Source organism: Atractosteus spatula (genome assembly GCF_055471065.1).
Source record: "Atractosteus spatula isolate fAtrSpa1 chromosome 10 unlocalized genomic scaffold, fAtrSpa1.hap1 SUPER_10_unloc_2, whole genome shotgun sequence".
Classification (NCBI taxonomy): Eukaryota; Metazoa; Chordata; class Actinopteri; order Semionotiformes; family Lepisosteidae; genus Atractosteus; species Atractosteus spatula.
This window is the reverse complement of record NW_028296622.1, coordinates 1,164,811-1,181,027: the sequence shown is the minus strand read 5'-3', so window position 1 is coordinate 1,181,027 and position 16,217 is coordinate 1,164,811. Positions and strand designations below refer to the sequence as shown.

General features: G+C 51.8%; 1 protein-coding gene across 1 annotated transcript; it reads right to left on the bottom strand.

The window, feature by feature from the left end:
- Positions 1 to 509: 509 nt before the first annotated feature.
- On the bottom strand, positions 510 to 10,023 carry LOC148812585 (GTPase IMAP family member 8-like). The gene is made up of 4 exons (XM_088908557.1): positions 9,984 to 10,023; positions 6,757 to 7,482; positions 5,328 to 6,431; positions 510 to 2,110 (listed from the first exon to the last, which is right to left on the bottom strand). Exons 1-4 carry the CDS (start codon positions 10,015 to 10,017, stop codon positions 918 to 920), a joined length of 3,057 nt encoding a protein of 1,018 aa, XP_088764683.1. The 5' UTR covers positions 10,018 to 10,023; the 3' UTR covers positions 510 to 917.
- Positions 10,024 to 16,217: the final 6,194 nt, after the last annotated feature.

Here is a 16,217-nt window from a genome sequence, read left to right as displayed (position 1 = left end):
GATCGGCCGGCATGATGCGCGCAGTGTGGCTGACCGTCGCGCTGAAGCGCCTCTGTCTCTTCCTCAAGACCCCTCATGAGCAGCCCCTCGAACACCCACACCAGACACGCTGTGAGAAGGAGGCACACGCCCCCGCTGGGATCGCAGACACAGCCCGGCCGCCTCACGCCTGTCCTGGCCCACCCTGCCTGGCGCCCGCCGGAAACAGCTGCTCGCCATCTCGGCCACAACCGGCCACTTTCCCACCTCGGAGTCCCGGCCAGCGACACTGTGCTCTTATACCGGGTGTGACACCGCCAGACCCACAGCTGGATACAAACTCACTGTTCCACTGTTACAATTATATACATATATTCTGTTACACACACATATACAATGTCAGAATTATATCCAAAAAGAATTTATAACATATATATATACACACAAAGGATACCAAAATACAAACATGATCAAAATAAAACATTAATTTAAAATGAGTTTTTCTTCACATGGGACACTAAGGGCAGGTTTTCAGTGAGTCAGATCTCTTACGAGGAAGAGATCAGTGTTTCAGTGGAGAGTCCTCACTCTGTGTCCAGGAAGTATCCAGTCTTCCTCTCCCGCTGGGAAAGACTGTGTGGATCAGTGACTGACCTGCGGCAGTGTCTCTATGTCTCTCTGTCACTCGGATAACACTGCCTGAGCTCCTCCTCTCCCTCTCCTGCTCCTGTCTCAGTGTCTTCAGCTCTCTCTCAGCTCTCCGATCTCCTGTCTGTTTCTCTCTCCTGTCTGCGGGCTGTGTGTGTCTGCGGGCTGTGTGTGTCTGCTCATTGTGTCTGCGGGCTGTGTGTGTCTGCTCATTGTGTCTGTGGGCTGTGTGTGTTCTCTATGTGTCTGATGGTTGTGTATTCTTGAGTGCCTTCAGGTTGTGTGTGAGACTACGTTGTGACTACTGTGTGCGCTCTTGTGTGTCTGCGGGCTGTGGGTGCCCTTGTGTGTCTGCGGGCTGTGTGCGCCCTTGTGTGCGAGTGTGCTGCTCTGGTTTCTCCTCCCAGTAAAGCTCCTATCTGAGCTCCTGCTGCAGCTCCTATCACTGTTCCTGCTGCTGCTCCTGTTGGGCCACTCAGGGCTCCTGCTAGGGCCCCTATTGCTGCCCCCAGTCCTGCTCCCAGTATCACTGCTCTTGTGCTGAAGTGCGACTTCACCAGGTCCAGGTGTCTCTCTGCCTCCTCTCTGGCCTTTTCCTCATAGTGCTGCCTGAGCTCCTCCATCTCCCTTCTGTGTGTCTCCTCTCTCTCTCTCCTCTCCCTCTCCTGCTCCTCTCTCACCTCCCCCATCTCTCTCTGCAGCCTCTCTCTCTCCCCTCTCTCTCTCCTCAGCTCCTCCTCCAGCTCTCTCCTCCTCCCCTCATCCCTCTCCTCCCTCAGTCTCTCCTCCTCCCTCTGTTTTCTCTCCTCTCTGTCCCTCAGGATCTGCAGTTGCCTCTGTCTGATCTGGGACTCTGCCTCCTGGTACGTCTCAGTGCTGTAGTAGCTGCCCTTGTTTCCTGCTACCAGCTCCTCTATCTTCTCCAGCAGCTCTGTGACCTGAGTGCTGCCCCTGTCCTTGTTGTTGAGGGCTTGATACCTGTTCCCACACTTCTCCAGGAGCCACTGGAGCTCCCTGCTGCCTGTGTGCACAGACTCCTCCAGCGTCCTGCTGGTCAGCTCATCAGCGTGGGTGAGCAGGACCATGGTGTGTCCCAGGGCCCTCTCCCCGAATATCTCCAGGACTGTCTCCAGTGTCCTCCTCTCCTTCCCTGTGGATCGGCCCAGCGGGGTCACCAGAAGGAAGGCGTGGAGTCCCGGGGCAGACAGGTTAACACAGAGCCCCACATCCCGTCTCCTGTCCCCCTCAGACAGTCCGGCGTGGAGCCAGTCTGGAGTGTCCACCACAGTCACCCGTCTCCCGGACACTTGTCCTGTCCTCTTCCGGCTCTCCTGAGTGACCGCCGAGCTGCTGGCTTCAGAGGGAAACTCCTCTGAGCCCAGGATGGTGTTTCCTGCTGCGCTCTTCCCAGCACCAGTCCTGCCCAGCAGCACCAGTCTCAGCTCAGAGGGGCGGGGCTGGAGTCTGGGTTCGACTTCACTCACTGCAACAGGAGGAGAGACAGGAGCATCAGAGAGGTGACACATGAGAGGAGACCAACCTCTCCACATATAAGAAGGGTTCAGTTTGCTCAAGATTCAAAACTTAAAAGTCATTATAAAAGAAACTTATAGTCCTGGGCATCATGATAACTACATAGTTTTACCTGATGTTCATGACTTTCACTTGTGTCAGATATTGTTTCCCAAAGTGACTCAAGTTTCATCTGAAGAATCTGTGTTCATTTACTGGCCTCAAGCAACAACAGTCATGCTGCAGTACTGTACTGTTACAGGGGCAGAGTGTAGAAGGACGTTAATTGAAGAAGGAGAGAGAATCTCTTCACCCCAGTGAAGAACAGCACTCTAGGAGAGTGTGCAGTCCAGTGCAATCATCCTGCTGGTATTTCACTCTGAAACTGACCACACCCAGAGTCCAGAGTCAGAGTCCACTGTGTCTTTATCAGAGGATGACAAGAGAGAAACGGGCTTAATGCTTCTCAGCACCTGTCAGTGGAATAAACTCCACCTCATGTTCCTGGTACCACATCCCCACTGCTGGGCTGAGCTGCAGTGATTCAGTGTCTGTCGGTCAGGAACTGTCCCTTCAACCCTGAGACCTGCAGTCTTTAGCACTTTGTTAACAAAGCAGAATTCAGACTCCAGGCTGTTCAGTAATTCTCCATCTCACCCTGTTTGACACAGATTCTACAACAGGCTGCTGCTGTTGCAGCAGACAGACAGCAACCTCTCTCTTTACAGGTCCTGGGGATCCTCCCCTCATCCCTCTCCTCCCTCAGTCTCTCCTCCTCCCTCTGTTTTCTCTCCTCTCTGTCCCTCAGGATCTGCAGTTGCCTCTGTCTGATCTGGGACTCTGCCTCCTGGTACGTCTCAGTGCTGTAGTAGCTGCCCTTGTTTCCTGCTACCGCCACCAGTGTGCAGCTCTTTACAAGTCCTGGGGATCCCACTACCGCCACCAGTGTGCAGCTCTTTACAGGTAATGGGGATCCCCTCCACTACCACCAGTGTGCAGCCCCACCTGGGTGATGCTCCAGTCCTCTCCCCACATACCAGCTCTCAGTGGGGAGGAGAACAGAGGGATCAAGCCAGTTCAGAGATGGAGGTTATTAGGAGGCCATGATTGGTAAAGACCAGGGGGGTAATTTGACCAGGACACTGGGGTAACACCCCTACTCTTCTTGAGAGACACCCTGGGATTGTTAGTGACCACAGAGAGTCAGGACCTCGGTTTGACGTCTCATCCGCAGGACGGCGCCTGTTTACAGACCAGTGTCCCCGTCACTATACTGGGGCATCAGGACCCACACAGACCGCAGGGTGAGAGCGCCCCCTGCTGGCCCCACTCACACCTCTCCCAGCAGCAGCCTTAGTGTTTTCCCAGCAGTCTCCCCTCCAGGTACTGGCCAGGCTCACACTGCTGGGCTCCAGTGGGGCTGCCAGCTGGGAGTTGCAGGGTGATAGGGCTGCTGGCCATTATGAAAGAAACTTACAGAATGAACATCTGGGAATTATTCTTGGGCATCATGCCCAGAGTCGGCACAAGTACATCCTTCACCCTGACCCTGAATATCGGCGTTCCCCAGCGCTGCAAACTCAGCCCTCTCTCCTCTGCTCCCTATTCACCCACGACTGCGTCTCCAGGAACAAGACAAACTCCATCATCACGTTTACGGACGATACAACGATCATCAGCTTGATCACGAACGGTGATGAGTCCGCGTACAGGGAGGAGGTAGAAACGCTGAGAGTATGGTGTCAGGACAGCAGCCTCTCTCTGAACACCAGCAAAACTAAGGAGTTGATGGTGGACCACAGGAACAGACCAGGCACCCATTCACATCAGTGGGTCCACAGTGGTCCAGATTTTCAAATTCCTAGGTGTCAACATCACAGGCGACCTGACCTGGACCCACCACACCAACCCCGTAGACAAGACAGCGCCTGTTCTTTCTCCCCAGACTGAAGAAGTTCAGACTGCCTTCACACATCCTGACCAGCTTCTACAGCTGCACCACTGAGAGCATCCTAACCGGCTGCACCACTGCCTGGTGTGGTGACTGCTCCGCCCACGAGCTCAGGGTCCTCCAGAGGGTGGTGACACTGGCTCAGAACACTACCGGCTGCGCTACTGAACACAGAGGATATCTACTGTGTTAATGCCTCAAGAAGGCCAGGTCCATCCTCAGGGACCCCAGTCACCCTAAACACAACTTGCTCTCTCTACTACCATCTGGAAAACGGTACTGAAGTATCAGACCAAGACCACCAGGTGTCAGAACAGCTTCTTCCCCCAGGCAGTAAGACTGCTGAACAGCCAACCACAGCAGATACCTGCAGTTACCTCCTTGAACTGACAGGGGGCACTGGCACTCTCAGGACACCTACGAAGAGCACTAAATACCTCCTACCCTGTACCCTACTACTGTCAGGACACCTCAATACCTCCTACCCTGTACCCTACTACTGTCAGGACACCTCAATACCTCCTACCCTGTACCCTACCACTGTCAGGACACCTCAATACCTCCTATCCTGTACCCTACTACTGTCAGGACACCTCAATACCTCCTACCCTGTACCCTACTACTGTCAGGACACCTCAATACCTCCTACCCTGTACCCTACTACTGTCAGGACACCTAAATACCTCCTACCCTGTACCCTACTACTGTCAGGACACCTCAATACCTCCTATCCTGTACCCCACTACTGTCAGGACACCTCAATACCTCCTATCCTTGTGTTACTTCCACACAATCTGTGAATTGCAGTTGTGTAATCTGTTGTATCCCAATGTTAACCCCTATACATTCCTGTCCTCCAACTCTTCCATCCCTCTTAACGAGCCTTTAACGAGCTCGCAGATTTCAATGCTGACAACACCGCTGTGTGCTGTACTGTTCGTGCATCGATCAATAAACCTTGATTGATTGAGTGTTGGTCCCACAGTCTTGAGGAACAGATTACAGAGACTGAGCTGCTGTGTGATGGATTAAATCTAATCTCCCTGAGAGAAAACAGTTCAATTACAGCACAGAGGATTTAAACAGACACAGATCTGTGTGCCACTGTGTTAGTAATGGAGTACAGAGCGGAGCACAGTATGATTTTAATTCCTAACAGGACACAAGATGGTTGAATCTCTCAGTCTGATGAGCAGTAAGATCAGTGACTCAGTAATACAGCATCAATCACACTCACTTTTGGGAGGGATGAGGTCTATACTGTTCCTCCTCTTGACAGGCAGTCTGGGCTCCTCTGTCTCTTTCTCCAGCTCCTCTTCCTCCAGTGTCTTTCTCATCTTCTCCTTCAGCTCCTCTTCTCTCCTGCTCCACTCCTCCTCCAACCTCTGTCTGAGCTCCTCTTCTCTCTCTCTCTCCCTTCTTTCATACTTCTGTCTCAGCTCCTCAGTCTCTCTCTGTCCCTCCTCCTCCCTCTGTCTCAGCTCCTCCGTCTCTCTCTCTCTCTCCTCCAACCTCTGTCTCGGCTCCTCCGTCTCTCTCTGTCTCTCCTCCTCCCTCTGTCTCTCCTCCTCCCTCTGTCTCTGTCTCGGCTCCTCCCTCTGTCTCCGTCTCGGCTCTTCCCTCTGTCTCCGTCTCGGCTCCTCCCTCTGTCTCCGTCTCGGCTCCTTCCTCTGTCTCCGTCTCGGCTCCTCCCTCTGTCTCAGCTCCTCTATCTCTCGTTCAGTATTTATTTCTTTGATGTCAGTGGTGAAGTACAGCCCATAGTTTCCTGCCACCATGTCCTCTATCTTCTCCAGCAGCTCTGTGACCCGAGTGCGATCGTCCCTGTTCTTGTTGTTGAGAACATGATACCTGTTCCCACACTTCTCCACCAGCCACTGGAGATCCTTCCCTCTTCTCTCAATGTGCTGCTCAATGCTTGTGTGCATCAGTCTGTCTCCCCAGGTGAACAGCACTATTGTGTGTCTCCACACTCTCTCACTGAGAAGCTCCAAATGTTCCTCTGCTGATCTCCAGTCTCTGTATGGGTTCAGATTAATCACCAGGAGGAGAGTGTGGGGTCCTGGGAGACACAGAGAGACAATTTCCTGTCTGATCTGCTGTGGATCATTCCTCATCAGCCACACATCCCAGCCTGGAGTGTCGACCACAGTGATCTGCCTCCCAGCTACTTCACCCTGTCTCTTCACACACTCCTTAGTTACTCCTTCAGTGTCAAACTCCTCTCTGCCCAGGATGGTGTTTCCTGCTGAGCTCTTCCCAGACCTTCTCTGGCCCAGCAGCACAATCCTGATCTCTGAGAGACGCTGTGGTGCCTCATGGGAATCAGCCTGTCCCTCCCCTGTCAGAGAGAAAGATCACAGATTATTCCTCTTCAGAAACTCAGCACTGAGATGAGCTGCAGTGAGTGAGGAGTCTCACCAGAGCTCACAGTGTGACCCAGTGGAGACCTGTTGCTCTACAGGGTAGATACCCCACAAGGGCTCTGTTTCCAACACAGCTGTGAGTCTTTTCCTGCAGAGCCCTGCTGTAGAACTGGGCATCCAGGACATCACGCGTAGTTAACATTTATTACTTATCTCATTAAAAAAATTAAAATATATAATTCATTTCAGAGCTACAGTACTCAGACTGTGACCCCTATCAGAGAGAGAACATGAACTCACTCTTGGGAAGCAGTTGGGGTCCCAGTGTCTTCTGCAGAAGCTCTTCTATCCTCTGTCTCTCCTTTATTCCCAAACTCCTGAACTTCTCTTCCATCTCCTGTGAATCCTTTTCCTCAATCTCATAACAACAGTCACTCTTTCCTGCCACCATGTCCTCTATCTTCTCCAGCAGCTCTGTGACCTGAGTGCGGTCGCCCCTGTGCTTGTTGTTGAGAACATGATACCTGTTCCCACACTTCTCCACCAGCCACTGGAGCTCCTTCCCTCTTCTCTCAATGAGCTGCTCAATGGTTGTGTCTCTCAGTGTGTCCCCCCAGGTGAACAGCACTATTGTGTGTCTCCACACTCTCTCACTGAGAAGCTCCAGATGTTCCTTCACTGATCTCCAGTCTGTGTATGAGTTCACATTAATCACCAGGAGGAGAGCGTGGGGTCCTGGGGGACACAGAGACACACTGCGCACAACCTCCTCTCTGACACGCTTTGGATGTGCCCTTATTATAAAAGAGGAACCCCAGCCTGGAGTGTCGACCACAGTGATCTGCCTCCCAGCTACTTCACCCTGTCTCTTCACACACTCCTCATTTACTCCCTTAGTCTCAAACTCCTCTCTGCCCAGGATGGTGTTTCCTACTGAGCTCTTCCCAGACCCAATCCCCCCCAGCAGCACGATCCTGATCTCTGAGAGATGCTGTGGTGCCTCATGGGAATCAGCCTGTTCCTCCCCTGTCAGAGAGAAAGATCACAGATTATTTACATGATAAAGTTCTCATTACAGATATCTTCACTCTTCATCCCATTTCAAATTTACGATAAAAACTCCTCTATATCTTTTCTATTGTCCCTGCCCTGTGAGAGAGGAAAATCTCAGATTATTGAGATTATTTTTCTGTGTATTCCCTGTGGTATACAAAAATGTTCTGTTAATGTTAATTAAACTGAATTCTTACAATTAATATAAAATATATATATTTTTTTATTTTTAACTGTTTTCTCAATAGTACATCTTTATTTTTCATCAGGATTTTTTTTCTTAGAATAATTTAACCTCACTGAAAGGTCAGATTTCTCTCATCTGATAAACACACATTTTTTCCAATGTCTTCCTTGCTCATCTTTACCAATACTTCTGGAGGGCCCTGTAGAGTCCTACTAACACTGAGTACATGTAGAGTAACATGTAGAGCCCTACTGAGTGTCCAGTGGCAGTTCAGACACAAATGGGACTCCATTTGTATTCTCTCAAATTGACTACTGTAATGCTCTACTCGCTGGGGTATCTAAATCTACTCTGGTCCAAACCTCAGCAGCCAGAATCCTGACAAGGTCTGGTGCAAGTGATCACATCACTCCTATCCTGGAGTCCCTGCACTGGCATCCAGTTAAATTCTGTGTGGACTTTAAAATACTCACGCTCACCTGTAAGGCTCTGCATGGCACCTAAGTACCTGTCTGAACTATTATCGCCCTACTCTCCACCTCACAACCTTCGCTCTGCTAATTCTCCTCTCCTTACTGTCCCCCAAGCCCCTCTACACTCTTGGGGTGACAGGGTCTTCTCCTGTTCTGCACCCAAGCTCTGGAACTCTCTGCCCAAGGATATCAGAGAGTCACCTTCTCTAAACTCCTTCAGATCCAGACTCCAAACCCTCTTCTTCAGAAAAGCCTTTACTGAACTGGTTCCATTCTTCAGCCCTCTGCTCTTCTTAGTACCACCTTCCACAGTCTCCTCTATATATTGTAACTGTGTTTTATCTTGTGTAGTCTTCTTATTTATTGTTATTGTCATCCTGTAAAGCGCTTTGAGAAGCCACCTTTAAAGGCGCTATATAAAATAAAGATTATTATTATTATTCCACCTTATTTTAAAAATACATGTAAAAACTGTAAAATCATTCAGTCCATCCTGATTCTTCAGCAGTGAGTCTAAAATGTCACATTACATAAAGACATGTTTGGGACTCAGCCACCTGGCTGGGAAATCTCTGTGTTGTATAGTTTCAAACCGCTTAGAAACTATCTACTGTGATCCACACTGAAGAGAATTAGCGTGATGTTAGTTTAAAAACAGTGAAACTGACAAGCTGGAGGAACTGAGTCTCTTTAGTCTGAAGGGAGTGTCCCACACTGACAGGGTGAAGATAGTGAACCACATACATACAAAATATTCAACATCCTCAGTGACAGTCAGTCACCATTAAAGACTAGTTAGATATTGACACCTCAGAGTTCTTTAGAATTAACACTGAAACTCAAAGCAACACTAAGACTTAAAATCAGGAGTGGGAGGCTCTACTGTACACAGAGAGGGGAACAAGCTGATACCCTGGCTTCTCTCCAGACACAGCTGGGTGAGCTCCTCCAGTCAGGACAGGAGGCTCTACTGTACACAGAGAGGGGTGGGAGGGGGGAACAAGCCGAGACCCTGGCTTCTCTCCAGACACAGCTGGGTGAGCTCCTCCAGTCAGGACAGGAGGCTCTACTGTACACAGAGGGGGGCGGGAGGGGGGAACAAGCCGAGACCCTGGCTTCTCTCCAGACACAGCTGGGTGAGCTCCTCCAGTCAGGACAGGGGCTCTACTGTACACAGAGAGGGGTGGGAGGGGGGAACAAGCCGATACCCTGGCTTCTCTCCAGACACAGCTGGGTGAGCTCCTCCAGTCAGGACAGGAGGCTCTACTGTACACAGAGGGGGGCGGGAGGGGGGAACAAGCTGCCCAGTCAGGACAGGAGAAATAGCTGCACGAGAACCTGGAATCACAACTAATTATGGGCCAAATAAATTCCTCTGTTGTTCATCTGTACTGATTCCCCTCTGGTATTATCAGCTGTACAATAAACACGGCCTCTGAGCAACAAACAAGAAATGTTCATATCTGAGCGTGTCTGAGCATCATGAATACTAACAGTGTGAATCCAATACCATCAGCACACAGTCAGGTATTACATCAATCATTTTACCTTAAATAAACACCTGATTAAAATATTTAGTGAATCCCAAACAGCTTGAGTTTACACTACCGATCTCTGATCGCTGACAAGAGAAAGTGAAAGTAAACCAGCTCCTGTCTCTCTCCTAGTTCAGACCCTGTGTGTCTGACAGACAGAACACACTCTCAGCAGACAGGAAGACAATTCTCCAGCTGCTGCTGTGCTCTGTGACAGAGAAGAGACCCTCAGTGACTCCCTTACCGACACTCTGACAGGTAGAACAAGAGAAAACTCACCAGGGCTGAGCGCTGAGCTCCTACATGCTGCCATCTCTCTCTCTCTCTGTCTCCGTCTCTTCCTGCTGATGTGAGGTGGCGGGTTTCCTGTCCTCGCTGTGACACTGCTCTGGCGTCACCTAGTGGATTGATAAAGTAATTAACCAACTGAACAGGTTCATCAGTAAGAGCAAAATAAAACACTAGAATACCCAGATCAACTCTTACCAGCATCCTTGGACACTGGTGTCCACACCCCTACTCTCACACACAGTGTCCTGATCTGTACTGACCAGCAGTCGGGACACTGGGGTCCACACCCCTACTCTCTCACACAGTGTCCTGGATCTGTACTGACCAGCAGTCGGGACACTGGGGTCCACACCCCTACTCTCACACACAGTGTCCTGATCTGTACTGACCAGCAGTCGGGACACTGGGGTCCACACCCCTACTCTCTCACACAGTGTCCTGGATCTGTACTGACCAGCAGTCTGGACAGAGAGACAGATCGGGGAAACAGCAGGCCAGAGAGAGCAGGAGAGCAGACAGGAGTCAGACATTAGATAACGGACCTGAGCAGCTCATCGGCTTGTTCGCCCCACCCCCAGCTCTGTCTGGAGAGAAGCCAGGGTATCGGCTTGTTCCCCCTCCCACCCCTCTCTGTGTACAGCAGAGCCTCCTGTCCTGACTGGAGGAGCTCACCCAGCTGTGTCTGGAGAGAAGCCAGGGTATCGGCTTGTTCCCTCCTCCCGCCCCTCTCTGTGTACAGTAGAGCCCCTGTCCTGACTGGAGGAGCTCACCCAGCTGTGTCTGGAGAGAAGCCAGGGTATCAGCTTGTTCCCCCCTCCCACCCCTCTCTGTGTACAGTAGAGCCCCTGTCCTGACTGGAGGAGCTCACCCAGCTGTGTCTGGAGAGAAGCCAGGGTATCAGCTTGTTCCCCCCTCCCACCCCTCTCTGTGTACAGTAGAGCCCCCTGTCCTGACTGGAGGAGCTCACCCAGCTGTGTCTGGAGAGAAGCCAGGGTATCAGCTTGTTCCCCCCTCCCACCCCTCTCTGTGTACAGTAGAGCCCCCTGTCCTGACTGGAGGAGCTCATCCAGCTGTGTCTGGAGAGAAGCCAGGGTATCGGCTTGTTCCCCCCTCCCACCCCTCTCTGCGCAAAACAGAGTTAAGTGATGTCCCTTGTCATTAGAACATTAACCTTTAATTAATTTAATTGTTTTTTTTTAATTAACTGCTTCAGGAGAGAGACAGATCGGGTAAACAGCAGGCCAGAGAGAACAGGAGAATAGACAGTAGATAACGGACCTGAGCAGCTCATCGGCTTGTTCCCCCCTCTCACCCCTCTCTGTGTACAGATCCCCTCACAACCGCAGATGCCTGAGCGCTGATTGACCCCGACCTCCCCTCCCCCCTTGACTGAGCCGCCCCCCCAGAGCCTGTGACGGTCTGGGGACGAGTACAGTTTGAGGACAATCTCCTCTCTTCCACCGGCTCCTACAACGCAGACTTTCAGTCGACTCTTCTGCGGCGTCAATCCCTCCCCAGAACAAACACAAACCACACCGCTGCTTCTCCGTCTTTATTCATCTGTTCACAGAACATACAGTGACCGGGAGCTCCCTCCCTCACGAGGCGAAGTCAGGACACGGCCGCGGTTCCCACGGTCAACTCGCCACGTTATTACAGTGAGCTGTTCAGAGAGCTCAGAGTTCAGAGAGGGGGGTTATTAGGAGGCCATGATTGGTAAGAGGAGAGAGGTCAGAGTCAGGGGTTCACACTCGCTGGGGTTCGAGCTGCATGATATTAATAATAACTCCTTACACTACTATAGCTCTTTACAGGTCCTGGGGATCCCACTACCGCCACCAGTGTGCAGCTCTTGACAGGTCCTGGGGATCCCACTACCGCCACCAGTGTGCAGCCCCACCCGGATGATGCTCCAGTCCGCTCCCCACACACCAGCTCTCAGTGGGGAGGAGAGCAGAGTGATGGAGCCAGCTCAGAGAGGGGGGTTATTAGGAGGCCATGATGGGTAAAGACCAGGACACTGGGGTAACACCCCTACTCTTCTCGAGAGACACCCTGGGATGGTTAATGACCACAGAGAGTCAGGACCTCGGTTTGACGTCTCATCCGCAGGATGGCGCCTGTTTACAGTCCAGTGTCCCCGTCACTATACTGGGGCATCAGGACCCCCACAGACCGCAGGGTGAGAGCGCCCCCTGCTGGCCCCACTCACACCTCTCCCAGCAGCAGCCTCAGTGTTTTCCCAGGAGTCTCCCCTCCAGGTACTGGCCAGGCTCACACCTGCTGGGCTCCAGTGGGGCTGTTTAAGTGTCACACTTCAAAAAGAACATTGAAAAGCAGGCAGGAGACACACCTGCACCCACACACGGCACCACACAGTCGAGACGCGCCGAGCCGGTACTCACCACGTCGGAGTACAGCACGCGCAGGGCCGGCACCCTCAGCGGTTGTGCGAATTTCCGCCGATTCACTGCTGCCGCATGGCGCTGGAGGTTTCAGAGAACTGCGTTTGTTTCTAGGAAGAAACAGGCTGCTGCTCCCCGGGAGGAACCGCCGATACTACTACTGATAACAATAGTACTACTACTAACACTAATAATACTACTGATAACAATAGTACTACTACTAACACTAATACTACTGCTGATAACAATAATACTTATAATACAACTACTACTACCACTGCTAACAATAGTACTACTACTGACAACACTAATACTACTACTAATACTGATAATACTAATACTACTAATAATAACACTAACAATACTAATACTCTATTAATACTACTGATAATGATAATACTAGTAATAATACTAATACTACTACTAACAGTAATAACACTACTAAGACCAGTAACAATCTCCTTCACACAAGAACTGCACACACGGTGTACAAATCAGCTGACTGGAGAGTAATTTCCGACGGTGATAAACACAAGGAATAGAACTGACCTTGTTGGTTTCTCTAAACACTACAAGTAGCTGCAGCCTAGGTAGACGTGCCGAAAACCACGTTACGTTGTTATTATTTACTTTATTATTTATTATTTCTCACCGAACACTAGCGCCCCTCTATGATCACACACTAAACAAAGTACTGTGCCACTGTGATTACTAACTGAACACTAGCGTCCCACTCTGATCACACACTGAACATAGTACTGTCCCAATGTGATGACTCAATGAACACACTACTGTCCCACTCAGATGACACACTGAATACAGTACTGTGCCACTCTGATCGAACACTGAACACAGTATGGTCCCACTGTGATCACACACTGAACACACTACTGTCCCACTGTGATCAGACACCAAACACAGTACTGTCCCCCTGTGATCACACACCGAACACAGTACTGTCCCACTGTGATCACACACCGAACACAGTACTGTCCCACTGTGATTACTCACTGAACACTAGCGTCCCACTCTGATCACACTACTGTCCCACTGTGTATTCACAGTGAACACACTACAGTGCCACTGTGTATTCACAGTGAACACACTATAGTACCACTGTGATAACTCACTCAACACACTACAGTGCAACTCTGATCACACACTGAGCACAGTACTGTCCCACTGTGATTACTCACTGAACACTAGCGTCCCACTCTGATCACAGTACTGTCCCACTGTGATCACACAGCGAACACAGTCCTGTGCCACTGGGATCACACGCCGAACACAGTCCTGTGCCACTGGGATCACACACCGAACTCTGTGCTGTGCCACTGGGATCACACACCGAACACTGTACTGTGCCACTGGGATCACACACCGAACACAGTCCTGTCCCCCTGTGATGACACACTGAACACCGTCCTGTCCTACTGTAGTTACACACCGAACACAGTACTGTCCCCCCTGTGATGACACACCGAACACAGTACTGTCCCCCTGTGATGACACACTGAACACAGTACTGTCCCCCTGTGATGACACACTGAACACAGTACTATGCCACTCTGAAGACACACTGAACACAGTACTATGCCACTCTGAAGACACACTGAACTGTACTGTGCCACTGTGATTTCTCACTGAACACTAGCGCCCCATGCTGATCACAGTACTGTCCCACTGTGTCGATATGAACCCCTCTCTCTCTCAGCTCTCTCTCTATCGCTCTCTGTTTCTCGTGAGACTGAGTGAGTGAGTAGGCGGAGCTTCGGTGAGTTTGATCGTGTGGCGGTGTTTCTTCACTAGTTTTGTGTTTTTCTGTCTTTTTTGGGGAAAAGCGGGGTTTATTTTCTCATCATGGCCGGTTCTGGAGGCTCTGATCCTCCAGACCTCTCCTTTGAGAAACTAACTCGACGCCATGGTGTGAAAATCTCCCCTGCGGAGTTCTGTCCGCTGGAGAGGTGCGTTCTTGCGGTCGGGGAGGTCGTGGGCTGCAGGAACATCAGGTCCGCTTCCCCCATGAGTGGAGGTATAGTCATTTTCCTGCAATCTACCGATTTGGCAAACACCCTGGTGGAGAAGGGAGTCGTCCTGGACGGCACCTTCAGCCCGGTACTGCCTCTCACGGCCCCGGCTCGAAAGATCACCCTCTCCAACGTGCCTCCGTTCATGAGGAACGAGCTGCTGGAGAGGGAGCTGTCCCGGTACGGACAGGTGGTCTCTCCGATCAGGAGGGTCCCTCTGGGCTGCAGGGCACCGCAGCTGAAGCACGTCGTCTCTTTCCGGAGACAAGTCTACGTCATCTTAAAAAACCCCACAGAAGAGATCAATGTGGCCCTTAAATTTTGGATTGACAGCTGTGACTATGTTGTATTCGTGACTTCGGAAGTACTTCAGGTGCGGGAGCGAGGGGCATGTGGTGAAGAACTGCCCGGAGGTGGAGGACGAGACGGGCAGGGAGCCTCAGCCCCAGGGCGCACAGGAGCCCAGCAGACAGCGTCAGGCAGCGGGGAGCGGAGCAGCGCAGGGAGGCAGTGGGGAGTCAGAGCCCACGGGCGGGGTGCAGGAGAGGAGATCGCTGGAGGGAGCAGGTGAGCCCGAGCCGGTGGCGTCCCAAGCAGGAGAACAGACAGTAAAGAGTGGACCACCGCACCCCTCAGAAGAGCAGGGAGCCCCCCACACCGGAGAGCAAGGGACGAGCGCTGGCGGAGAGATGAGCGCTGCTCAGGAGAGTCAGGGAGAGAGAGAGCGCACGTAGTGACACCGACAGGGGAAAACGCGTCTCAAGCGCCAGCGAAAACTGTAGACACGGTGTGGGGAGGAAATGAATTATCATCTGAAAAAATAGCCAATGGTTTTAAGATGCCGCGGAGAAAGTGCACGAAAAAATCTGTGCAGAGTGCGGTGCAGAAGAAGCGCAGCACAGAGAGCTCGGTGGAGGGCAGCTCTGTCGCCGGCCTGGGGGCCGCGAGTGACTTCGACACCGGGAGAGTGAAGACGCGCTGGAGTGTCCTCGCCGCCACCGCCGCCGCCGCCCGGAGCTCCTCGGAATCCGGGAGCGACGACGAGGGCAGCTTCACCGACTCCTCTCTCGCCTCGGGCTCCTCGGCCCGGCGGAGCTGCAGAGGAGGCTACAGTTTCCAAAGCATCAGGGAGTTCTTAGAGAAGACTAAAGGTAAGAGGGGAACTGTGGTCGGGGACTTTTTTCCCGACACCGAGCTCTTTGTCCTCTCCTCGACGCGCCACCTGAAGAGGGGCTCGGGTGCGAATGACTTCAGCGATCAGGAGAGATGGCGTCTGAAGAGCCTATTAGGAAAGATCAGGGCAGGACCGCGGAACGCACCTCAGCACGAATGAGTCCTGTCCCTCACGTCACATCACTATCCGTCTGCGTGCTACATGTCTGTTCGTGTTTTATGTTTTTTCTTTTTTTCTTTTTCGCAAACATGGGCGACATTAGGATAGCGAGTTTGAACACCAATGGGTGCAGGAGGGCTTTGAAGCGAGCTGCGGTGTTGGAGATTATCAAAGAAAAGAGCCTGCAGGTGACGTTCCTGCAGGAGACCCACACCGACAGCTCCAACATCGTCGCCTGGCAGCGGGAGTGGCAGGGGGACATCATGTACAGTCACGGGTCCCCTGTGAGCGCGGGGGTCGCGGTGCTGTTCTCCGTGGGGTTCAAGCCCCTCTCCATCGCCGTCCAGGAGGTGGTGAAGGGTCGCCTGCTACTCGTGCGAGTAGTTGTCGGGGAGAAAACCTTTGTTTTTATTAACGTTTACGCACCCACCGACGGCGGGGAGAGGGTCACCCTCTT